Source organism: Cornus florida, unplaced genomic scaffold, assembly GCF_030987335.1.
Source record: "Cornus florida cultivar Cherokee Brave unplaced genomic scaffold, ASM3098733v1 CherokeeBrave_3.0.0_Hap2_Chr07, whole genome shotgun sequence".
NCBI lineage: Eukaryota > Viridiplantae > Streptophyta > Magnoliopsida > Cornales > Cornaceae > Cornus > Cornus florida.
The window spans coordinates 4,584,954-4,610,828 of NW_026775577.1; the positions used below are offsets into that span (position 1 = coordinate 4,584,954).

Below are 25,875 nucleotides of genomic sequence, written 5' to 3' on the forward strand. Positions count from 1 at the left end.
TATAAACAAACAAACATATGGAGGCTTGGATCATACAGGTTATTATCTTTTCTTGCGTATCTGAATTTGTTTGGAAATTGGAAACTTTTGTGTACCCAATTCTTTAGAAACTAGATTTTAAGGCAAAAGTAGTTTTTTATTTATTATGTTCATAACTCTCCTAAAATACGTTCCATTGAGTACATGTGATATTTACATTTTACTTAAAAAATGAAAACATTCGTATAGACAATTTTAAAGGATTCAAATTAGCAATCGACCTTCAAAATATGAGACAAGCGTGTTTACTGTTAAATTGTTCTTTTAAAGTCAAGTAAAGTAAACGGTATATGGGTATTTGCAAAAACAAGAGTTGATAATATTTTATTTTTGGAGTAGGTATTTTCATAGCTGGTCGATGTGATTTCGTTGGCAATGTGACGACATGCGTACGTAGCAATAGACAAGGCCAAAATTAAATGACCGGCCAATTAATTCCAGGTTATTGCTAAGCACCTTCCTATTGGTCACCAGATCTGTTTTGTGGTATAGAAAAATCAAATGTTTCCCAAACGTTGTCTCGTTTGATAGCATATACATACATGCATATATAGCGTGGAGCATGCACTTCATTTGGTTTTTTTAATTTATAAAAAACACAATTGTCTTTTTCAAAAGTTAAAATATTATTATTAATTTTTAATAAGGTGCACGCATTTGACTTCTCCAACAACTTTCCAAAACAAAAAGCCTAATAGGTAATCAATTGAGAGCCACCATCCTTTGCCGTGCACCACACAGCATATAATTTTGGTTGTTACATTAATACTGTACTGTTACCATACCGAATCGTGGCATTGAACCAAGCCCACATTTTCTCAAGGGTATGGTTCCCATCCATTTCCTTGGCAGAAAAAAATTAGCACGCTGTACCACATTAGAATTAGGGCCACTGGAAACTTGGTAGAAACAGAGTCCCACATATGGATGACAACGCTTTTGGAGCTGATAGGCAGAGGAGTACTGTGTAAGTGTGCAGTGTGTACGCGCGAATTTACGAACTAGGATGACCTACACTATCTTTCTTGGTTAGCCAAGAAAAAGAACAACGACAAACAACACTTAACTTCCAAAAATAAAAATAATAATAAAAGAACAAGAATATCATTCCTTTAATTTTCTCGTCTATATAAGTGGCATTACTCTGCAACACAATTCCACACCAAAACACACCCAACAAATTAGTTGTTGAGCTGAGCTCTGTGAAAGAAGAGAGAAATGATGATGAATGGAGAGATGTGGACTCAACTAGGGTCCATGGTAGCTGGGGTAATGTTCATTTGGGCTATGTTTCAGCAATACATCCCCCGTGAATTCCGATACTATTTCCAAAAATACACCCAAAAACTAGTCACTTTTGTGTACCCTTATATCCAAATCACTTTCCATGAGTATTCCGGTAATGGCTTTCAGCGTAGCAAAGTCTATACTGACATTGAAAGCTATCTAAGCGCAAATTCCTCTTCTAGCGCCAAAAGACTCAAAGCAGATGTCATGAGAGATAGTGAATCTCTAGTTCTCAGTATGGATGACAATGAAGAGGTCACTGATGAATTCAAAGGCATCAAACTCTGGTGGAGATCGAACAAAATCAGACCATTAACACAATCGATCTCCTTTTATCCTCGCGAGGATGAAAAGAGGTATTACAAGCTCACCTTCCACAAGAGGTATCGCGATATCATCACTGACACTTACTTGAGGCATGTTTTGGCTAGGGGGAAGGCAATTGCGGTGGAGAAGCGACAACGCAAGCTCTACACCAACAACAAGAATGAGAAGTGGGTCAATTACAGGAGGACTATGTGGACTCATGTCCATTTCGAGCACCCTGCAACGTTTGACACACTAGCACTCGAGCCCAACAAGAAGAAACAGATCATGAATGATCTCATTACATTTACTAAGGCGAAGGACTACTACAAGAAAATTGGGAAGCCATGGAAAAGAGGGTATCTTTTGTACGGTCCTCCTGGGACAGGTAAGTCATCTATGATTGCTGCCATGGCTAACCTTTTGGAGTATGATATTTACGATCTTGAGTTGACATCGGTGAAGGACAACACGGAGCTGAGAAAGCTATTGATCGATACCACGGGGAAGTCAATCATAGTGATTGAGGACATTGATTGTTCACTTGATCTTACCGGCCAAAGGAAGAAGAAGAAGGAAAAAAAGGATGATGACGACAAAGGAAAAGGTCCAGTTAAGGAAAAGGCAAAAGGTGTTGAAGATGAGGATAGCAAAGTGACTTTGTCTGGGCTATTGAATTTCATTGATGGGCTTTGGTCAGCTGCTGGTGGTGAGAGAATCATTGTGTTTACTACTAATTTCGTCGAAAAACTTGATCCTGCTCTGATTAGGAGAGGTCGCATGGACAAGCACATTGAATTGTCCTATTGTTGCTTTGAAGCATTCAAACTGCTTGCAAAGAACTACTTGGATCTCGAATCACACCATTTGTTTGCAACTATTGGAAATTTGTTGGAGGAGAACAATATTACTCCGGCTGACGTTGCTGAGAATTTGATGCCCAAGTCTTCTGAGGATGATGCGGAAACTTGCCTGAAGAAATTGATTGAGGCTTTGGAGAAGGCAAAGGAGGAAGCAAGGTTGAAAGCTGAGGAAGAAGAGAGACTAAAAGTTGAGAAGGAACAGAAAGAGAGAGAAGAGAAAGAGAAAGAGAAAGAGAAAGAGAAAGAGTCTACTGAAGAAGTGAAAGAGAAGAAAGCTTCAGTTGAAGAAGTGAAAGAAAATGGGGTGATGACTACTTGAGCCAATTTGGATTAAGAATTATAGATTTCAGTGAAGATAGAACAAATTCATTATTGTGACCCCATTGATGTTAATTAGTCTGTGTTATGTTTTTAATGTCTAAATTGTGCTGGTAATTATGTTTTATGGCTTTAGGGTTTTATTCTGTACATCTTTTTAATAAGAACTCTAGTGTGATTATTATGAAAGAAAGCTTAGAGCTTGACAACTTGGATTGGTCCTTGTATTCAATTCTCAAATTACGAAATGTGTGATCCTAGTATATTTTACCTTATGTTGCAAAAATTAATAACAGCTTGTTGGGGTGATTAAGAATGTTTCCAAAGACAATATCTATAAAATGTTTGTGCGACTCTAACGCGGCAGTGTCTAACAAAGACTGCACGTCAATAATAAATAAGAGAAACTCTCTCTACTCTTAAAGTCTATCAAATTGATTGTCATATCAATAGGTTTTTGTTGTTTCTGTCTCACATGTTTGTCCTTCGGGGCACTAATGCGTACTATGGTGTACTGTTACCATTAGCTACCAAATATGAAATGAACTTGGAAATGGTGAAGAATCGGCCATGGCTATGAATCAGTGTCACTTAGTTATTAATTTCACAATCACTCAAAATTACGTTGTGCTAGCTTTTGAGTCTTGACTGCTCAAAAGCAAGTTTATTTAGCTGCTTGCACCAAATCAGATAAACCCAAGAAAACAAGTGAATCATAAAATTATAGACTCATGCAAAAATTTAGGACTTTGATGTCAAGTTCTTAACACTATGTTATCTTTATAGGCAATTATGCATATCTTGATAGGAAACCAATGACTCATAGAAGATAACCTAACCTGTGTAAACTCTGCTCTGATACGCCGGAACCACACGACAATCTTTTCTTCCAGTGCTCCTTCGTCGTCCCATTTGGTCATTTATTCAAACACGTTGTGGGTTCTACGCATTTGCCTTCATCATGGTCTGCTGAATGTCCCTGAATTGCTAGTTGCCGTTGACTAACAGTCACGTAATTTGAAGAACAATTTATAGGTTTCTTTCTTGGGTTGGGTTGGACTGAACTTTTGGGCATGGTGTTACTTGTAACAATCTTTGTCTTTGGGCCATTTCCCATTTATGGTCTTGTGTGAAAAAATTCTAACACAAACAAAAAATAAATAAAAATTATTTAATCATGAATGGTATTAAATGTTTATAGCCAAAAATCTGGATGCCACAAAATCTTGAATGTGTGGTTGGCCCAAAATAGATTGTCTAGTAGGCTACTTGAATGTATGGTGGCCCAAAATCTTGATCAGGGCTAAAATTGAGTGTCCTAGTTGGGCCTTACTAGTTTCAGGTCCAAATTAGAGTTGGTTCTGAGCTCATGATATGGGGTCGGTGGATCATCAATTGGGTTAGTAGGCTTCTTAACTGTCTGGTTGCCCCAAAATTTTTAGCTGCCTAAAATTGGGTGTCTTAATCCACGGGGCATGCTACATCATCTCACCCAATCAAAATGCATTTGTTATGGGAATCGGTTCCATCTACTAAAAAAACAATAGTTTCCAATCAACTTAACTGATGCATTTTGATGTCATTGTGATTAATGTTCCGGAAATTAATCCCTGTTAAAAGTGTGGGAACAGCTCTCTGCAGGAAGAAATTAAGAGTTAGGCATAGTAGTTTTAGATTAATGGCCAAGCACAGCTCTAAAGTTACAATGGTTGAATTTTGTAGAGTCTAAAACATCTCCCGATCAATTAATTCTTTTTTAATTAAAAAAAAAAAAATTACACAATTACATTTCAATCCCTCAATCAACATATTCCGTGTGTGTTTTCTTTAACTTCCAAAAAAAAAAACATTTTTTCCTAAGAATTTGTTTGGTTGCTGTAGAATGTTGGGCCTCCAATTCTTCAACCAAAATATTTTTCTCCAAACCATGGCTTACGTTCTGTTGGCGCTAAATATGGGTTGGATTCGAAGTGTAATTGAATCAGAATTTTCGGAGTGGGTTTGATTAACATGAACTTAACTCGAGGCCCAATTTTTCTAAGTGGGTTTCATTCACATGAACCTTGTTTGAGGCCCAATTTGTCTGAGTGGGTTTGATTCGCCCGAATGTAGTTTGAGGCCTAATTTGTCTGAGTGGGTTTGATTCACACGAATAAGAGTTGGGTCTGAGCTCATGGTATGTGATCACTGGATCGTCAATTGGTTTAGTAGGCTACTTAACTGTCTGGTTGCCACAAAATTTTTAGCTGCGAAAATTTGGGTGTCTTAGACTCTTAGCTGGGCCTGACTAGTTTTCAGGCCCAAATTAGAGTTGGGTCAGAGGTCATCATGATATGCGGTTAGATCACAATCTAAGACCGAACAAATGTTTCTTGGTACTGCAACAGTTAAACATCGTCAAAAATCAATCCTGCTTGGTGGGACAATTTTTTTTTGGTCAATCATGGTACCGTTAGACCTCTTAAAGCGTTTCATACTTCACTACTAACACATGCAGTCGCTTATTCCACATGAGTGACACCAAGCATAACATAGAATCCAAATTGTGTTCTGTTCTCTAACCTAATACCTGAATATGGTTGGTTTGAATTGTCAATGTCAGTCGAGCTTAAACTGTAGTAAAATTTTGAGATAAGCATGAGCTTAACCTGAATCCAACTCAACCATGATCTCGAACCCTAACTCAGCAGCTATGGTGAGACTTTTGGGTCCCCCAATGACAATATAAAATTTTATTTCATAACTCATGAAAATTAATGAATATTGTCTTGATGGAGACCGTCCAAGTGGAGGATGCTTTGAGATGTTGTGCTTTTCACTTTTTTCTTTTCTTGTGTATCTTAATTTGTTTGGGAATTGGAAAGATACTGACTTTTGTGTAGTTGATGGTGACTATTACAACACATGATTAATCGTGTCAAAGTTGATATAAAAACCACACGATTATTATATGTATAGCACGGTAGGATATTCATAAATCGTTTGATAAATGGATCAAAATTTGACACGATACGAAATAACACGGAAACATAAGTTTAAATCAATTTTAACACGAAACCGACAAGTTTATTTGACACGTTTAGTTAATCGTGTTATTAAGGTCAAATACGAATACAAAACATTTAATTAACAGGTTAATCTGTTTCGACACGATTACGATGGTTTAAATCTAAACTTTCTAATCTCATACCGTGTTCGTGTTATGTTAGCGTGTCATGTCAAATATTACCACCCATACCCAATTCTTTAAAAACTTGAGTCAAGGCGAAAGTAGTTTTTATTAAAAAATTATTATTATTATGTACGTTCAAACCTCTCCTAAAATCTTGAGAACTTGTAATGTTTTCATTTTATGTATAGTGAATAATTACTAAAAAAAATTCCTATCTTCAAACTATGAGATGAGCGTATCACGTAAAATAAACGTATTTGCAAAAAAAAGAGTTGATAATATTTTATTTTTGGAGTAGGTATTCTCATAGGTGGTCGCTGTGATTTCGTTGGCAATGCGACGAAATGCGTACGTAGCAATAGTCAAGGTCAAAATTAAACCACCCGCCAATTAATTCCAGGTTTTTGTTAACCACCTTCCTTTGGTCACCTGGCCTCACCAGATATGTCTGTGGAGGAGAAAAATCTAATGTTTCCCAAACGTGGTCCTGTTTAGAGGATATCATACACACACACATATATATATATATATATATATATATATAAACAAACATATGGAGGCTTGGAGCATACAGGTTATTGTCTTTTCTTGTGTATCTTAATTTGTTTGGAAATTGGAAAGCGTCAAGGAAAAAGTAGTTTTTTATTTATTATGTTAGAACTCTCGTAAAATATGATTCGTCATTGAGTACAGCGGCGGATCTAAGGGGGGCTTGGGTGGGCTTGAGCGCCCACCCCCTTCCAAAAAAAAAAAAAATTAATAGTAGTATTAGTTCCCTAATTTAACCCATTCAAACAAGTTCAATATTTAAGTCACAATTTTAAAACAAAGGTCCAAACAAATAGGCCCAATCCGAACAAGCCCTAAACAATCACTAAGCCAAAACACAGAAAACTCCTAAATTCTTAATCTTTCACAAGTCAGAGAGCTTACTTCTCTCCCTCTAAAGTCTAAACCTATATCCTTTAAAAAAAATTTAACTTTTTAATCTTTCGATACCCAATGCTTCCTTGTTTAATATTAGCCCCCTTATTAACAATTTCTGAATTCGCCCTTGATTGAGTACATGTAATGTTTTCATTTCATGTATATTGAATAATTACTACCAAAAAAAAAATTACTTTTAAAGGATACAAATTATCGGTCGACCTTCAAAATATGAGACGAGCGTGTTTACTATTAAATTCTTCATTTAAAGTCAAGTAAAGTAAACGGTATTTCAGTATTCGCAAAAACAAGAGTTGATAATATTTTATTTTTGGAGTAGGTATTCTCATAGTTATCGCTGTGATTTCGTTGCCAATGTGACGACATGCGTACGTAGCAATAGACAAGGCCAACATTAAACGACCGGCCAATTAATTCCAGGTTATTCCTAAGCACCTTCCTATTGGTCACCAGATCTGTCTTGTGGTGTAGAAAAATCAAATTTTCCCCAAACGCTGTCTTGTCTTGTTTAGAGGATAGCATATACATACATGCATTTGGTTTTTTTAATTTATAAAAAACACAATTGTCTTTCTCAAAAGTTAAAATATTATTATTATTTTTTTAATAAGGTGCACGCATTTGACTTCTCCAACAACTTTCCAAAACAAAAAAACGTAATCAGTTGAGAGCCACGATCCTTCGCGGTGCACCACAGCATATAATTTTGGTTGTTACACATGTAAATCATTATAGTCGTTCTATATAGTATAATACTGTACTGTTACAATACCGAATCGTGGCATTGAACCAAGCCCATGAAAGCTGCTCCACATTTTCTGGAGGGTATGGTTCCCATCCATTTCCTTTGCACAAAAAATTTAGAATTAATGCCACTGGAAACTTGGTAGAAACGGAGTCCCACATATGGATGACAACACTTTTGGAGCTGATAGGCAGAGGAGTACTGTGTGAGTGTGTAACTAGGATGACCTACACTACCTTTCTTGGTTAGCAAGAAAAAGAACTACAAACAAGCAACACTTAACTTCCAAAAAAAAAATAATAAAAGAACAAAAATATCATATTTGCTAAAACAAGATAATATTTTATTTTTGGAGTAGGTATTCTCATAGGTGGTCCTGTGATTTCGTTCATATATGTGAATTTTCCAAACTTAAACGACCGGCCAATTAATTCCAGGTTATTGCTAACCACCTTCCTTTGGTCACCTGGCCTCACCACATCTGTTTTGTGGAGGAGAAAATTCTAATGTTTCCCAAACGTTGTCCTGTTTAGAGGATAGCATATACATACATGCATATATAGCGAGGAGCATACACAATTGTCTTTTTCAAAAGTTGAAAAAATATTGTTATTTTTTTAATAAGGTGCACGCATTTGACTTCTCCAACGACTAACCAAAACAAAAAACCTAATAGGTAATCAATTGAGAGATAATTTGCGGTGCCCACCACACAGTATATAATTTTGGTTGTTACACATGTAAATAATTATAGTTGTGGGATGTAGTATAACACTATACTATTACCGCACTGAATCGTGACATTGAACCAACACTTTTGGAGCTGATAGGCAGAGCAGTACTGTCTATTGTGTACGCGCGAATTTACTAACTAGGATGACCTACACTGTCTTGGTTAGCAAGAAAAGAACAACAACAAACAACACTCAACCTTCCAAAAAAATAAATAAATAAAAGAACAAAAATATCATTCCATTATTTTTCTTGTCTATATATAAGGGGCATTACTCTGCAACACAAATTCCACACCAAAACACACCCAACAAATTAGTTGTGGAGCTTTGTGAGAGAAGAGAGAAATGATGATGAATGGAGTGATGTGGACTCAACTAGGGTCCATGGTAGCTGGGTTGATGTTCATTTGGGCTATGTTTCAGCAATACGTCCCCCATGAATTCCGATCCTATTTCCAAATATACAGCCAAAAACTGGTCACTTTTGTGTACCCTTATATCCAAATCATTTTCCATGAGTATTCCGGTGATGGCTTTCAGCGTAGCAAAGTCTACACTGACATTCAAACCTATCTAAGCGCAAATTCCTCTTCTGGTGCCAAAAGACTCAAAGCAGATGTCATGAAAGATAGCGAATCTCTAGTTCTCAGTATGGACGACAATGAAGAGGTCCCTGATGAATTCAAAGGCATCAAACTCTGGTGGACATCGAACAAAATCAGCCCATCAACACAATCAATCTCCATCTATCCTCGCCAGGATGAAAAGAGGTATTACAAGCTCACCTTCCACAAGAGGTATCGCGATATCATCACCGACACTTACTTGAGTCATGTTTTGGCTAAGGGGAAGGCTATTGCAGTGGAGAAGCGACAACGCAAGCTCTACACCAACAACAAGAGTGAGAGTTGGGTCAGGTACAGGAGGACTATGTGGACTCATGTCCATTTCGAGCACCCTGCAACGTTTGACACACTAGCACTCGAGCCCAACAAGAAGAAACAGATCATGAATGATCTCATTACATTTAGTAAGGCAAAGGACTACTATAAGAAAATTGGGAAGGCATGGAAAAGAGGGTATCTTTTGTATGGTCCTCCCGGGACAGGTAAGTCGTCTATGATTGCTGCCATGGCTAACCTTTTGGAGTATGATATTTACGATCTTGAGTTGACCTCGGTGAAGGACAACACGGAGCTGAGAAAGCTATTGATCGATACAACAGGGAAGTCAATCATAGTGATTGAGGACATTGATTGTTCACTTGATCTTACCGGCCAAAGGAAGGAGAAGGAGAAAGAGGATGATGAGGACAAAGAAAAAGATCCAGTTAAGAAAATGGCGAAAGGTGTTGAAGATGAGAAGCTGAAGGAAAGTAAAGTGACTTTGTCTGGGCTATTGAATTTCATTGATGGGCTTTGGTCAGCTTGTGGTGGTGAGAGAATCATTGTGTTTACTACTAATTTCGTCGAAAAACTTGATCCTGCTCTGATTAGGAGAGGACGCATGGACAAGCACATTGAATTGTCCTATTGTTGCTTTGAAGCATTCAAACTGCTTGCAAAGAACTACTTGGATCTCGAATCACACCATTTGTTTGCAACTATTGGAAATTTGTTGGAGGAGAACAATATTACTCCGGCTGACGTTGCTGAGAATTTGATGCCCAAGTCTTCTGAGGATGATGCGGAAACTTGCCTGAAGAAATTGATTGAGGCTTTGGAGAAGGCAAAGGAGGAAGCAAGGTTGAAAGCTGAGGAAGAAGAGAGACTAAAAGTTGAGAAGGAACAGAAAGAGAGAGAAGAGAAAGAGAGAGAGAAAGAGTCTACTGAAGAAGTGAAAGAGAAGAAAGCTTCAGTTGAAGAAGTGAAAGAAAATGGGGTGATGACTACTTGAGCCAATTTGGATTAGGAATTATAGATTTCATTGAAGATTGAACAACTTGATTGTTGGGACCCCATTGATGTTAATTAGTCTATGTTATGTTGTTTAATGTCTAAATTGTGCTTGTAATTATGTTTTATGGCTTTAGGGTTTTATTTTGTACATCTTTTTTATAAGAACTCTAGTGTGATTATTAAGAAAGAAAGTTTGAGCTTGACAACTTGGATTGGTCCTTATATTCAATTCTCAAATTACAAAATGTGTGATCCTAGTATATTTTACCTTATGTTGCAAAAATTAATAACAGCTTGTTGCAGTGATTTAGAATGTTTCCAAAGACAATATCTATAAAATGTTTGTGCGGCTCTAACGGGCAGTGTCCAACAAAGATTGCACGTCAATAATAAATAAGATAAACTCTCTCTACTCTTAAAGTCTATCAAATTGATTGTCATATCAATAGGTTTTTGTTGTTTCTGTCTCACGTGTTTGTCCTTCAGGGGCACTAATGCGTACTATGGTGTCCTGTTACCATTAGCTACCAAATATGAAATGAACTTGGAAATGGTGAAGAATCGGCCATGGCTATGAATCAGTGTCACTTAGTTATTAATTTCACAATCACTCAAAATTACGTTGTGCTAGCTTTTGAGTCTTGACTGCTCAAAAGCAAGTTTATTTAGCTGCTTGCACCAAATCAGATAAACCCAAGAAAACAAGTGAATCATAAAATTATAGACTTATGCAAAAATTTAGGACTTTGATGTCAAGTTCTTAACACTATGTTATCTTTATAGGCAATTATGCATATCTTGATAGGAAACCAATGACTCATAGAAGATAACCTAACCTGTGTAAACTCTGCTCTGATACGCCGGAACCACACGACCATCTTTTTTTTCCAGTGCTCCTTCGTTTGTCCCATTTGGTCATTTATTCAAACACGTTGTGGGTTCTACAAATTTGCCTTCATCATGGTCTGAAATGGCATCGGTTCATAAGTGTGCCGAATCAACCAATCGCAGAACAACCATTTCCAAACTCTGCTTCGCCTTATCGGTGGTCTAAAATATTTTGAACGAAAAAAAATCGGAGAGTCATGCAAGGGAAGTCACGTATGGCCTCCTCTGTTCGTCTGCTGAATGTCTCTGAATTGCTAGTTGCTGCTGACTAACGGTCGTGTAATTTGAAGAACAATTTATAGGTTTCTTTCTTGGGTTGGGTTGAACTTTGGGTGTTGGTGTTACTTGTAACAATCTTGCCTTTGGACCATTTCCCATTTATGGGCTTGCATATCTTACATTCATATATACGGAGTATATTTTTATATATACACATTTGAAATTAGCCTTTCATGAATGTTGATGTTCTGAACCTGAGAGGCGGAGTCCCAAAATAAGTACTGTATTATGAATGGTAATTAAATCTGTATAGCCAAAAATCTGGATGCCCCAATATCTTGAATGTATGGTTGGCCCAAAATCAATTGGGCTAGTCGGCTAGTTGAATGTATGGTTGGCCCAAAATCTTGATATGGGCTAAAATCGAGTGTCCTAGGTGGACCTTACTAGTTTCAGGCCGAAATTAGAGTTGGTTCTGAGCTCATGATATGTGGTCAGTGGACCATCAATTGGGTTAGTAGGCTACTTAACTGTCTGGTTGCCCCCAAATTTTTAGCTGCCAAAAATTGAGTGTCTAAATTGGGCCTTCCTAGTTTTCAGGTCAAAATTTAAGTTGGGTCTGAGCTCATGATATGTGTGTGGTTTTAAGTAGCCAGATCACAATCTAAGACCAAACAAATTAATGTTCCCTGCTATTTCTACCTTTAAACATGAAAAATCAATGTTGGTTGGCGCGAACAGATAATGGGTCACAGTGATTTCATTGGGAATGGGAAGACATTAGTAAGCAGTAACTCCGGGTCAAAAATTACGCCCAATTAATTCTAGGTTGTTGTTTAGAACCTTCCATGGTCAAAAATTACCGCCCAATTAATGTTGCGTTTGGGACACAGCAAATTCAATACTTGCAAGTATAATTTTTTACTTATCAAATGATACAAGTGTGTTTTCAATTAACAAAAACGTGTGTGAACGTGAATAAATTTTAGAGAGTTGCATGACTTTTTATCACAAAGACAATAAAACACAAAATGACTGGTATCATTGACTCTAATCCGAAAGTGCCTAATGTTGCAATAAAGTCAAAGTGCGTGGTACCTAAACCATTTGATTCACTGAACTTGCATCCTAAATCATAAACAAACGTGTCAAATGAATACATGGACTATTTCCTAATTTTTGACAACATAAGAGCAACTCTAATGCCCTCTTGTTTGAGCCTCTTAAACTCAAAATATGAGAATTGAATAAAAAAGGGTCTCTCTAATGGGCTCTTATTTGAGCTCTCAAAATTTAAGATTTCTCAAATTTCTTCTCATATATGGCCGTTGTCAATTTTTTTTGGCAAGTCTCTCATTTTCCAAAACGGTGTCGTTTCTCACCAGTTATCACCCACTCGCATCTCTCTCTCTCTCCTTGTCTGTTGCAATATGGGTTTTGAACGAGAAGTTTCTTGTTGATTTTGTAATTTGCAGTTGCGCCCCGAGGGGGGGGGTTGAGAACGAGAATAGAGATGGAAGCAATTGGGGAGGCTGAAATAATTTGCCCTCAAAATATTTGCAATATGGGTTTTGAACTTCTGATTCTTGTTGATTTTGTAGTTTGCAGTTGCACAGAGAGAGAGAGAGAGAAAAGGGGGGTTTGCAGTTGCACAGAGAGAGAGAGAGGGGGGGGGGGGGGGGAGGGGGCCAATTTCAGAGTTAAGAAAGAGAATAGAGATGGAGGCGATTGGGGAGGCTGAAATAATTTGCATTAGAAATATATTTTTGTTCCAGTGAGGTCAAAAGGATGAGGAGCAGATACATATTATATATATGTATATTATATATATAATATACATATATATTATATATAATATATATAAATTTTCAAAAAAAAATTATATAAAAAAATTAATTAACAAATATTGGTAAAAAAATTATAAAAAATTTGTGTTTTTTTTTTTTTTGACCAGGTATTTTAGATTAGTACTTTTTAATTTTAGTTTCCTTCCTAATGTCTACAACTTGACTTGGAATGTGCATAATATTAATATTACTAATGCAAATATGAATGGTGGGAATGGTGGTTGAAAAAAAATAGTGGTTGTGTTAAAAAATATTATTTTGCGTGAAATATATCATTAGAGCAGAATTGCTAAAATGTAGCATTTTGGCACTGTAACACCTGTCAAAATATAAATTTAGCATGCGAAAATAAATTTTAGTATTGGAGATGCTCTAAGGTTAATTTCTAAACCATTTGATTCACTGCACTTGCCTCAATTAATCCTAAACAACAGGTGACAATACATGGACCAATACCTAAGTTTTGATAACATAATTAACATAGGTCTATTTTGTTTCGTACAATAATAAAACATATAATAAACTACTTAAAAATTAAATAACAATGACTATCATAGAATCAAGCAGTTATTGAATACCCCGAAAATATAATACCCGATATAGCGAGGGTCATTGAATTATGAATGTGGTGGGAACCATCACCACATCCACGAATTGGTATGTCCCGGAGGTATGTACCATGGGGTATTCAATAATTTTCCCATAGAATCGGTCCATACTGATGGACTTTTGGCTTTTATGGTGGAGGCTTTCACGTGAATTTCATGTGAATTCAAGTTGATATGACTTGGAGTGACTTTTTTTTATTCAAATTTAAGTACGATAATTGCCATTTGTGATGCCAGCTGCGAATTGAAAAGATGGCCCTTCTTCTAGCTTAGGAGACAGTTGACCTTTCTTTTATTAAAAAAATAAAAATAAAAAATATCTGGCAAAGTAAGTGAGAAAAATCAAACACATATTCGGAAAGTTAAACAGAGATTAATTCGATTACTGAATAATGCTTTACCGTTAATTTTCATACAAATTATAATATATAAACAGAATATAATATATATTCGGAAAGTTAAACAGAGATTAATTCGATTACTGAATAATGCTTTACCGTTAATTTTCATACAAATTATAATATATAAACAGAATATAATATATTGATTCTTTATAATGTTACACGTGTTATATTATAATGAATAAATTTCTAACTTATGAACCTGTGTTTGCGCTGAAATTTTAACCCACGCGAAAAATGAAATGAAAAGTAAAAGTCTGCACCTAATGAATTATTTCGTCGAAATAAATAAATAAAAGTTTTAATTACCTGACTATTAATCCTTAATCAGGTAAAATAATGAGGTAACAACTAGCAACCCTAATTAAATGCTCAGTAGGTCGGTCAGTAGCCTTTATTCCACCAGCTGGTTGGTTCAGTTATCAATTATATATATACCTTAATACAGACATACATACATATTGTCTCTATACTCACCAACCTAAGAAAATTAAGCAAGTAGGTCCATTTCTCTTGTTCTTTAAATTATGCTTCCAAGCTGGTCTTTCTAAGAATTAGACGTTTCATGTGTGAAATGAACTTTGTCATCCATGTTGAACAAGAGGACTTGGTCCTATGACTATTCTATGTAGACTTGCTTCATCTTAGACTAGTCATCATTCACTCCTATGACTCTTCTATGTTGACTTGCTTCATCTTAGAATAATCAGCATGAACGAGAGAGAGAGATGGCCCTATAAAATATAGGAACAAGGTGCTGGGATAGTCATCAGAAGACGAGGAGGAAAGAAGTGAGAAGTTGAGGGACTCTTGTCGCATGAGAGATGGCACTTGCTGTTGTTTCAAAACATGAAGCAAAGTGCCATATCCTGTGACAAGATTCCCTACAATTTCTTTGCTTATATAAATAATTAATTTAGTATTTAAAATTTTTATTATTACGAAATTGAAGAGCGTCAGTTGTACGTAATCTTCTACAGGTAAGATTGTTTCTATTTCAAACTCGTTTTCAATATTACAATGGAGCAATTTCTTTACTTTTGCGTGCGTGTGCGCACACACACACATAATTGCATTTTTATTTATGTGTTTTCCATCTTCGCAGCATTATATTCATTTGTATACATGCTTATACATTTATTTTTGTTTATATGCGTATATATATGGTGACAGAACATTATTTCATCAACTAGGAAATTGTTTACAATTCATTGACTTAGTCAAGGGCATGTCTATTTCAAACAGTCAATTGCTATAGCACTGTCAAGGTGCCTCGTTCTCAATGCTAATTAACTTGAATAATTGAAAGTCCAATGTAGCACTACCATCTGATGACTAGTATATAATATATATGATTGGTTATATGTAATTCCATATTTTATTATTATTAATTAATTTTTTTTAATCTCATTAATTATCAAGTTCATTTCATCTGCATGATGTCAATGAATGACATAGGAGGACTAGATCAAAGACTTTAATTATAATAGATTAAAAGGTTCTCACCAGCTGTATTTGCACTGACAACCTATATATATAAACAAAATATTATATATATATATATATATATATATATATATATATATATATATATTAGGGTTTTTTAGCAAGGAAAATACTTATATAGTTTAGAGCTGACAAAAGAATTTATTGATATGGTTTATTTAGGTTGTATATAATAAAAGAATTTATTGATCTGGTTTGTTTGGAGACAATCATGTGCACTACAATTCCATATAATTAAAGAAGCGAAGAATCGGCCGTTCAATTTGCTTCATGCCATTCACATACTTCTATATATCTATCTACTTCTATATATCTATCTACTTTTCTGTGTGTGTGTGTGTATAAACAAGTTGAAGTGATGACAAGATCAAGGTGTAATATTTATATAGAGAGAGAAAAGCACTTCTCTCACAGAAATGCAATGGCAGATACAAAGAAATATAAGGGACTTCTGTCGCAGGAGAGATGGTGCCAATTGCTATGGTTTTATGTAACACTCGAGCATTTTGGCATCATCTCTCCTAGACAGAAACCTCTTCAATTTCTCCGGAGACTTCAGTGTTTTCATTGCCGTGGTGAGTGGATCAGGTGCTGGTTACACGTGTGAGTGATGTGAATCATCGGATGCAGTACAATATTAGAGGATCCAGACTCCATTGTCGTGAAGAGGTAAGCATTTCCAATTTTCAATGGCTTAACTTCACCTACTTTATTTTTAAAAAAAACCATTTCATCTTAGCCTTTTGTCCTTCCAAACTCACAACTTTTTGGCTATAAATTACTTTGGTTGATTGAACGGTCTTATTGGCTCTAAATATCATAAATTCTCGTGTGAGTGATGTGAACCATCGAATGCATTACAATATTAGAGGATCCAGACTCCAATACCGTGAAGAGGTAAGCATTTCCAATTTTCGATGGCTTAACTTCACCTACTTTATAATTTAAAAAACCATTTCATCTTAGCCTTAATTTTGTCCTTCCAAACTCACAATTTTTTTGCTATAAATTACTTTGGTTGATTGAATGGTCTTATTGGCTGTAAATGTCATAGATTCTACAAGAAAGGGGGAAAAATTTGGAACACTTGCATATGACACATCTCTTCTACTTCTATCTTCCGATCACATAACAGAATCTGAATCACAGAATTATTCGTTGCCTACTGAAGTTGCACTACCTACTAACAACAACGATAAGTCTTTTTTCCAACTATAAATAGGCTATATGAATATATCCTGTGTTTCCATTCCCGCCATGAATCCTATGTTTACATTAGTTCATCCACGGACCATCATATCCTTCCTTACTAACTATTCCTCACAACTCTTCAATAGCCGATGAATTTAACATCAGTGAGAAGAGTTAACAATTCTAGTGATCTTGCATGAACTAATTACCAAATTCAGTTCCGTCCATCCAGTAATCATTCTCAATGTATATTCTTACAGCACAATACATACACACACATATAATGTTCAAACATGTCTTTGTCTTCCCCAGCTCAACTTCATTTACAAAATTATGACCTTAAAATGAGCTAGCATGAAGTCTTTTAACTTCCACTTAATACGAATTACTTTGCGCTTTTAAGATCATATTCTTAGCTATAAGTGCGGCCTGAATTTTTGTATCTGTTAAACACACACACACATATTGGTAGGTAATCTCGCAGACTTATATATCAGTAGGAGCATGCAAAACACTAGAACACATTTGCTTACATGTCAACTGGTGATTCATCAGCACGATAGGGTTCGGAAAGGGCGGGCTCGGCGGCAAGGGTGGCCGGATCTACGTCGTCACCGACTCCTCCGACCACAATGCGGCGAACCCAACTCCAGGACCCTCCGGCACGCCGTGATCCAGACGGAACCCCTCTGCATCGTCTTCTCCACCAACATGCTCATCAATATATGTAGTAGAGAGAAAAGGTTGAGTACGAAATTTATGAGAGAGATTAACAACAAAAAAAAATGGGGAGATATAAATAAATATTGTGGCATTTACATAAATATTTGTATATTTGATTCATGTGATTATGTTAGTATTGTGTATTTGCTTCATCTGCGGGTTCTAGGGTTTGAATTTTGAATAATTACTTATCCGTCTTTTTATCTTCCTAATTTGAATGAATGCTTGTTTATCATATAAATATTAGATGTTTGTTGCTCTCTCAAACTGAAATTTATTTGATACATAAAAGAAAATATACACGAATGTGTCTTTCCCTCAAGCTTTAATTCCTTTCATAGAATGAACAATATTTGCATACACAAACAGATATATGTATAATTGAGGGTATGTATACACGCATCTGTTTTTAGTTTTTGAATTATTATAACATGAGCACTGGTTGAGAAATTGTCAGAAGAGCGTTTTTGAGACGATTTGATTTACAGAACAAAGCAGTGTAATCAGAGATGATTTTAGAAAGAGAAAGTGATAGATATGGATTATTCATTATTCATGTGGATCGATCATTGTTCATTGGGTTATTGTAACCCCGCCTCTCCCTGATTAATTAACAAATTCTGAATTTAATACAACTTAAGTTAGTTAGGGTAAAATTGGTATTTCACAATTAGTTTTTTTTTTAATATAATTTAATAAGTAATGTTATTTTGTCATTTCAAATCAACAGAAGCCGGAAAACTAATCCGGTGAGTCTCAAGGGTTTATTTGCAACCTTTTGTAGTTTAGGAAGGAATCTCAAGGGTTTATTTGCAACCTTTTGTAGTTTAGGAAGGAATTTGCAACAAAGTGAATATCTCAGGAATTTTTTTACACTTTTGCCAAGAAAATACGATTCAGCAACTTAGCCAGATGTTATGTCACTCACAGCAAGTATGGAAATTTAATTTAGATTGCCCACAGAAAATACAATATGATAAAATGACCAGACCAGTACAGATGTGCTTTGAATAATATACACCTGCGTTATATGCATATTGGAAAACATAAACATAATCATTTATACCACATTAAATGAAACTATCACCAAACATTAGGTATAAATTTCCTCCGGTTTTCCTCTTTCCCTAACTTTCACCCAACCAGCGTGTTCTTTCATCAGCACCTGTCCACGACGAGCTTTGACGCCAAATGAGGAATGGCGAGTCCTGGCGGATACACAGTAAAAGGTAAGTGTAACAAGGGCTACAGGCACACAACTTAAATCAGCAGCACGTATCACATGTTATTGCAGCAGCAAATCTCCCAGTTCTGTGTTTCATTTCTATCTCTGCCAAATCCATCTCATTGCCGCAAATGGGAGATCATGCAAGTCCTCATTGCTCTTTTCCTAACAAAAAGAATTAACCTAATCCCGACTTTGGCAAGAGAAATTGCCTTCTGAAACATATTTCTGCTATTTGCACTGCCTTGGCCGGAAATTATAAAATGATAAGAGAGAGCCGATCAAAATTTCCAGCCTTTTTGCACCAGCTGTAGGCCGGAGGACTGTGATGTCACCCACAAGAGCGCATGGGTCGGTCCCGTTTTCCATGCTTCCTGTGCACCACCCACCGGGAACAACCATGTCTTGACCTCTAAACAAGAGTTCAGAATCAATCTGGTCGAGAACTGGATCATCTTGGTGGAACTTCCTCGCAAATGGGGCATTACTGTCAACCATCTTTGACATGTCATCAATGGTGAGGTAGTGGGGATGCTGCTTGGGAGGATTATCCCAAGATATGAAGTGGAGATCGCTGTTCACAGTGGTATTACTGAACTCTCTAGAATTACACATGACAGTATGAAAATAGCCTTCTGGTGAAGAGATGAAATTGGCATAGTACATGAGGACCGTTCGTGGCAAGTTGTCCCATCCCCATATGCAGAAATCAATGAACTGCCGAGAAAGAACCATCCAAGCAGATCCTATAAAATAAGGCAGAAATTTGGTTTCAATAATCTATAATATCATGCCCAATGCATTTCAAGAGTGCTTGGTATTTAACCCCTCAAGCCAATACATGATATATATATACATATTGTTTGCACGAGCTTTTCAAATGTCATTCAGCACAAGAACTATTATTGGCATTGTACATAAAACACAATATTATAAATAAACTCATGCATAGCACCCAGAGAGATGAAAAAATAGTTTTTTTTTTAAAGGTGAGATGAAAAAATAGTTGAGCAATGAATCATAAAAAATCAAGGGGAAGTGTCAATCAGAAATTATCTCAAAGTACTCTATGATTACAAAAATTTATGTGATGATACCAGAAAGTTTCTCTTGTATAAGTCCTTAATTAACCTAGCAAGAGAGAGAATTATCAGAGAGGGGAAGTGAATCCTCTTTTATTCCACCCTTAATTCCTTGTTCCAACATGAAAATAAGATTAAAAAAAAAAAAAAAACAATTATTTAAGGTGAAATTAGTTCATGTTGCAGTCACTAACATCAAAGCAAAGCACTTGCTTAAAAACAGATGGACGTTTATTAATTGGTTACGTAAAAGGTCTTTCAATAGAATTGACAAATTTACCAGAATCATCAATACAGCAGTACAGAGGATGAGAGGTATACTGTAATCTTAGAATCATTTAGGTTGCATTTGGTTAAGTCAACTTTCCAATTGCGCAATCTTGACGTCTGCATAACAAGCATTTCACTGTTTGGATTGATTATGTAAATCAAAGGAATTTTTTTTTTTTTTTTTTTTTTTTTTTTGATGAGTGTAAATCAAAGGAATTTGAATTAAGAATTTAAGCATCAGGCACGGTAAAGAGGGTGGAGAGAGAGAGAGAGAGCTGCAACAAAATGACCTTAATGACAGAAAATAGTGAGATAAAAATTTGCAGCTATTCTACCATACAACCTTGAAGACAAGTGATCAATCATTGTGTAATTGGGCGCAAAGGCATGCAACAAAAGTATTAAAGCATAGCAATACCCCTGCATTTATATATTTATCTTTTGCATATTTGTTTCTAATCAATATTTTATCCCATGTAGATTTAGAATATATTTTACAGAGTCAGTGTCCTATGTATAACTTAGGAGAGAAATCATTCCTCCCTTCCTCATTTATTTGACTAATATATTGAATAAAATCCCCTCAATACTTCCTTCCAGCAAGCACATCCTGTCTGCAAGAAGCTTTCATTTCATCTCTGGCCACTGATGATAAATATTGTGACCACCTATTCCAACATATGATGACAAAAAAAAACCACTTTACACAGTCGACACAGGAGTAATTGAAACCAATGACCCTTCCCTTTAATAATATATATCATGCCATGACAATAATGCAGTTACCACACACATGTATAGACCACTTCGTACGATCACAGAACTAACTGAAACCAACAACTCCAGGAATATATATGGTTGCCATGACGAAAATGCAGTTCACATGTATGGCATATAATCTAGCTATGGCATCATGCCCTTTTCTTATTAGGTAAAAGCATTCAGTGCCTTCAGATCCATCCTCATCTCAGGAATTTTCTTTTGAGTAGACTTCAATTATCAGCGGTGAAAACATCAAAACCAAATAAATAGTAACAATGCTAACAGTACTAGCTGGATATGAACAACAAACTCTAATTTCTTACCTAGAAAGAATTTCTTGTTGTTAAAAGAACAAATTTCAAACCCTGATTTGCATCAGTTGTAAGAGGTGTGTTAGATGAATTTGGTAACATATGCTGGGTGCCAAAAAATACATCGGTGTCTAATTTGTAACCTCTTATTGTTAGGATATGGGTCAGACATCAACAAAATTCAATTTTCTTTTACTACATCCTGAGATGATGTGAAGTGTTTGTATAATTTGTCATGTCCCATCCAGAAGCTAAACATATTTTAACTTACGTACGCATGCAACAAAAGGTTAAAAAGAAAGAAGAAGAATTGAAGGGAAATTCTCCCAAACAAAAACTTCCATATCTTCCGTTTGTCAAACAGGCCTGTTAAGTACATGTCCAACACATCTTACAGCCATTCCTCTCAAAATGGGGTGATTTTTAAATATCAATGTAACATAAGGAGATGCCAACAAGAACCATTTTCATCCAAAGGAAGGTGGAATTAATCAGCATATGCGTCAAGAAATTGTTTTAAATTAGAAAAATTATGACATTCTCTTTTAGAAGAGTCCGTTCCATCCTTTAATCTGTCCCTTAACCTAGACCCTCTATGACGGATTCATCAAGTTATCTTGCCCCTTGTATCGAAGATTGACAGATATGATTACGATAGGAAAGGAATTGGTTGGTAAGGCGAGTCTTATCAGCCCTGATCTGGTCGGTTTCTTCCTCCCCAAGAAGGTAGCTGCAAATTGTTATATCCATCCGAATTGAGTATGGAATCAGCCAGAGTTGACAACTGTCTCTATATTGTTATGCAACTATAGGACTGAAAATGCTTCAAGGGATAGTGTTTGGAAATTTTAAAACAAAGTGTTCATAAAAGGAATATAGGAGGATAATCGATTCTGAGATGGATAGTGAAATACCCAACAAATGCATTTCTTATAAGTTGAAGTTGAAGGCAGGACCAACTATGAGAACATGACAAAACAGGAATTTAATTATTTAAACGTGAATGTGAAGATGAATAATTCAGTCATGACTGAAAAATTTTCGGTAGATGTAAGGACAAGACATTTAATCAGTGAGAAAGGAATTGATGTAATGAAAAAGAACATGTTATTCAATGATATTTTGGAAAAGATGGCCCCGGGTAAAGCAGATCAACGGGATAACATTTATACAGCCAACTCCAAAAAGCTGGGGACAAGGCTTCAATTACTTGACTTCTAATTGTCCTCAAGCTCTTTAATTGTAAAGGCAGTTCTTTTTAGGATTGAGTTGTAGTAATCCCATAACAAGAACTATTTTCTATAATCTATATATCATGTGAAATTCATGTAATGTGAGTTTGAAAATTCTGAGCAGGATCTGGCTTTGGGTGGCTCAACCAATAGAGTTCAAATACCAATAGTTTCATTTGCCACTACAACTTAGGGACTTGGTTCTTCAAATAAAACCAAAGATAATTTGGATTCTTTGTTTATTTCATTTAGAGCTATCTATAGCTCGAGATGTGCCAATACAGAGAGGGTATAAATATGACAAATTTATTATTTCACCCTTCAATAATCTAGTAGACAAGAACTAGTCCTACACACGGAAGCCCAAGTTAAATAGACATTTTCTGGCTTCTGTGCCTTTTTATACTTGAGCTTTCCAGTGCCCTATTCGAAAGGAAACTTTATTGATGACCCACCAATTTGACTTTCTTGTTATTTCTAGCACATCTCACCTCACTTAATATTACTTATCAGTAAAGGTTGTAGCCCAATGGTTTCTCCTCCACCTCCCAATGGAAGGTTGAAGTCCATGTAGGGGCAAAGTTGGTATGGAGAAATATATTGAAGTCCTTATCAAAGCTACAAGACACCATGGAAGTAAATTTCACTTCCGTGAGATGTCCAACTGCCTTGCAGGTGTGGTGCTAGTCCAGCGGTAGGGCATGTATTGTTTGGGGCCTTTGGCCTGTGTTTGAAACCCACCAGCATCTTTCCCCTCCCCCTTTAACCTCTAACTCCCTAACCCCACTAACCATGCCAAGTCCAAACAAAAAAAAAAAAAAAAAGATGTCCAATTGCCTTTTAAGACAACTAAACCGAATTATCTAAAAAAAAAAAAAATCATGGGATGATAAAATCATATCTTAATAACAGAAGCCATTTGAGCAGAGCACATATACCATAAATGACATGCTCGCACAAACAACCCAATGCCTAAAATCAATCCTACAGAGTGGAAAATGACATCTTTCTTTTTCTGTTCTTTTTTCACCTGAATGAAAAGGGGACATCTTTAAAGCCCAAAGCAATAAATAAATAAGTAACTTAATGCCAAATTGAACCTGTAAAGAGTTTGAAGGCAGTTGGCACACTTCTTCGCTGTGTAATCCAGAAAACATCAGACTTCTTGGTCATATACAACCCAGGATCGATTATAATTGGTTTCGCCCTCTGAAACCTACATAAATAGAAGCATACAATCAATATATATATATATATATATATATATAGATAACTCTCCAACCCAAAAATAGAATAAAGAAAGTTTGAATATGAGAAAAATCACTTACTCTTTCCACCCAATATCACTGGTATGGTCAATGAAATTAAGATCGCGCGGCAAATACGAGAACGCGTGAAGCAGATCTAATCAACGAAAACCCAATAACCAAATCAATCAATTCATCAACCATAAAGCATAAAACAATCAAATCAAATCAAACCCATAAATCTGAAATTCCAAAACAGAGGAATCAATTTCGGACCCACCCACCATCTTGAGTGACAAGAGGATAATCCGAGGCGCTAAGATTGATAAACCAATCCCAATCCCCACCGTCCTTCAACAAGATCGCCGCCGCGTGCAGCGTATTGGCCACCATTGTCGGCCCACGGTAGGTAACAAGATTCGCCTTTGTGATCATCACCACATTCCCAAATTTGCTCAATGTGGGATGATTGTTGACAAAGTTTTGCAGATCTAACCTCTCTTGTGCAGAAGATTCGGCATCGAGATGGACGACGTAGCGGTTGTTGGGGTGATATAGGGCTAGGAGAGTGCGCTTGAGCATTCTGCCGTCGCCGGCGGAGCCGGAGATGAGGTAGGCGAAGCGGGGCGGCGGAGGGAGGTAGGAGATGGATAGTGGCTTGAGCTTGGATTCGACGAAGATGGAGTAGTCGGTGTAGCCGGTGGCGTAGCGGTAGAGAGGGAGGAGAGGTGTGCCGTCCGGCGAAGTTAGGGTTGAGAGGAAGAGGAGGAAGAGAGAGACAATGGAGCCAATGGCTAGTGGGAAGATCCATTTGCGTTCCATTGTTTGGGGTGGTCTTAGTTGCAGGTAGTAGTTCTTCAATCTTTTCATTGCATCAAAATCTCTCTCTATATATATAGGTTATGTGTGTATATATATATATATGTCTAGAGAGAGAGTTAACCGAATAAGTGTGAGCTTCGAGTTGAGTGAGAGAGAACTGATCTGGGTCTGTGAGGAGAAGAGAAAATGAGAGGGAGACTGAAGAAAATTTGTTCAAATGGTGGGTGAGTTTGGGCTTTCTCTCTCTCTCTCTCTACAAAACACAGGTGGTGCAGTTCGGTGAAAATGGTGTTTTCATGTTGGCCTTTGGATCAAGTGTACGTGTCTGACGGGATTGTGTTCAAAAACCGAGCTCTTGACTAATGAAATAAATAAATAATTATTATTTAAGTAGAGTGATTCAATACATGCTCATGTGTGTTAGGTTCATATTAAGTATTTTTGTTTTTCGGGAAAGGCTTAGTTTATCTATTTATTCAAATTTGGACAATCTTTGAACCATTCATTAAACAAATAGTCATGTCCAAAGAATGATAGGTTGGGTACACATGTATCAATAATATATAAATATATATATTCAAACGGAAAACATTATTGATACATGTGTACCCTATATATATATATATATGGCTTTTAAGTAGAGTGGATTTAATGGTATGATTAATGCATAGAGTGATTTAATGGCATGATTAATGCAATGCACAAATGTGAATGTATTAGGATCATTAAAGCTTGATTTATTCATTTATTAAATTTTGCACAATCTTGGAACCATTCATTAAACAAATGGTCATTTTTAAAGAGTGATGGTAAACTATATCAATAATGTTTTTTCATTTTAAAATATATATACCTATTTATTAATATTGAGAGTAATAAAATATAATAAATATGTTTATGAACACACTAGTTGAAATATTAAGTTTTATGAGCCTGTGATTTGAAAAATGTAATATAACAAAAACGAGATAATAAATGCATTCATTCTTTTTAGGATACTAAAATGTGATATGATTAGCCAACATAATTTGAAAATAACATGAAGTTTATGTGTTTAAAATTGTGTTAACTCGTTTAACCCGTTTTGTGGCGTGTTCATGTTTTTGCCGGTCAACTCGTTTTACTTGATTAAATTCATTTAAATAATTATGTTATAATTGTATTAGGTTAATTTGATTAACCCGTAACTTGTTTTAATTCAGTTAATATGGACATTTTTATTATTTTCATA

General features: G+C 36.0%; 3 protein-coding genes across 3 annotated transcripts; 2 read left to right on the forward strand and 1 right to left on the reverse strand.

Annotated features, from left to right (window-relative positions):
* Nucleotides 1-1,161: 1,161 nt before the first annotated feature.
* On the forward strand, nt 1,162-3,115 carry LOC132315859 (AAA-ATPase ASD, mitochondrial-like). The gene has a single exon (XM_059814273.1). The coding sequence runs from the start codon at nt 1,258-1,260 to the stop codon at nt 2,812-2,814; it is 1,557 nt and encodes a 518-aa protein (XP_059670256.1). The 5' UTR covers nt 1,162-1,257; the 3' UTR covers nt 2,815-3,115.
* Nucleotides 3,116-8,666: 5,551 nt separating this feature from the next.
* Nucleotides 8,667-10,529, forward strand: LOC132315860 (AAA-ATPase ASD, mitochondrial-like). The gene has a single exon (XM_059814274.1). It carries the CDS (start codon nt 8,758-8,760, stop codon nt 10,306-10,308), a length of 1,551 nt encoding a protein of 516 aa, XP_059670257.1. The 5' UTR covers nt 8,667-8,757; the 3' UTR covers nt 10,309-10,529.
* Nucleotides 10,530-18,698: 8,169 nt separating this feature from the next.
* On the reverse strand, nt 18,699-24,947 carry LOC132315861 (beta-glucuronosyltransferase GlcAT14B-like). Its single transcript, XM_059814276.1, has 4 exons — nt 24,107-24,947; nt 23,904-23,979; nt 23,676-23,791; nt 18,699-19,664 (listed from the first exon to the last, which is right to left on the reverse strand). The coding sequence occupies exons 1-4, from the start codon at nt 24,690-24,692 to the stop codon at nt 19,150-19,152; spliced, it is 1,293 nt and encodes a 430-aa protein (XP_059670259.1). The 5' UTR covers nt 24,693-24,947; the 3' UTR covers nt 18,699-19,149.
* Between the last annotated feature and the right edge of the window lie 928 nt (nt 24,948-25,875).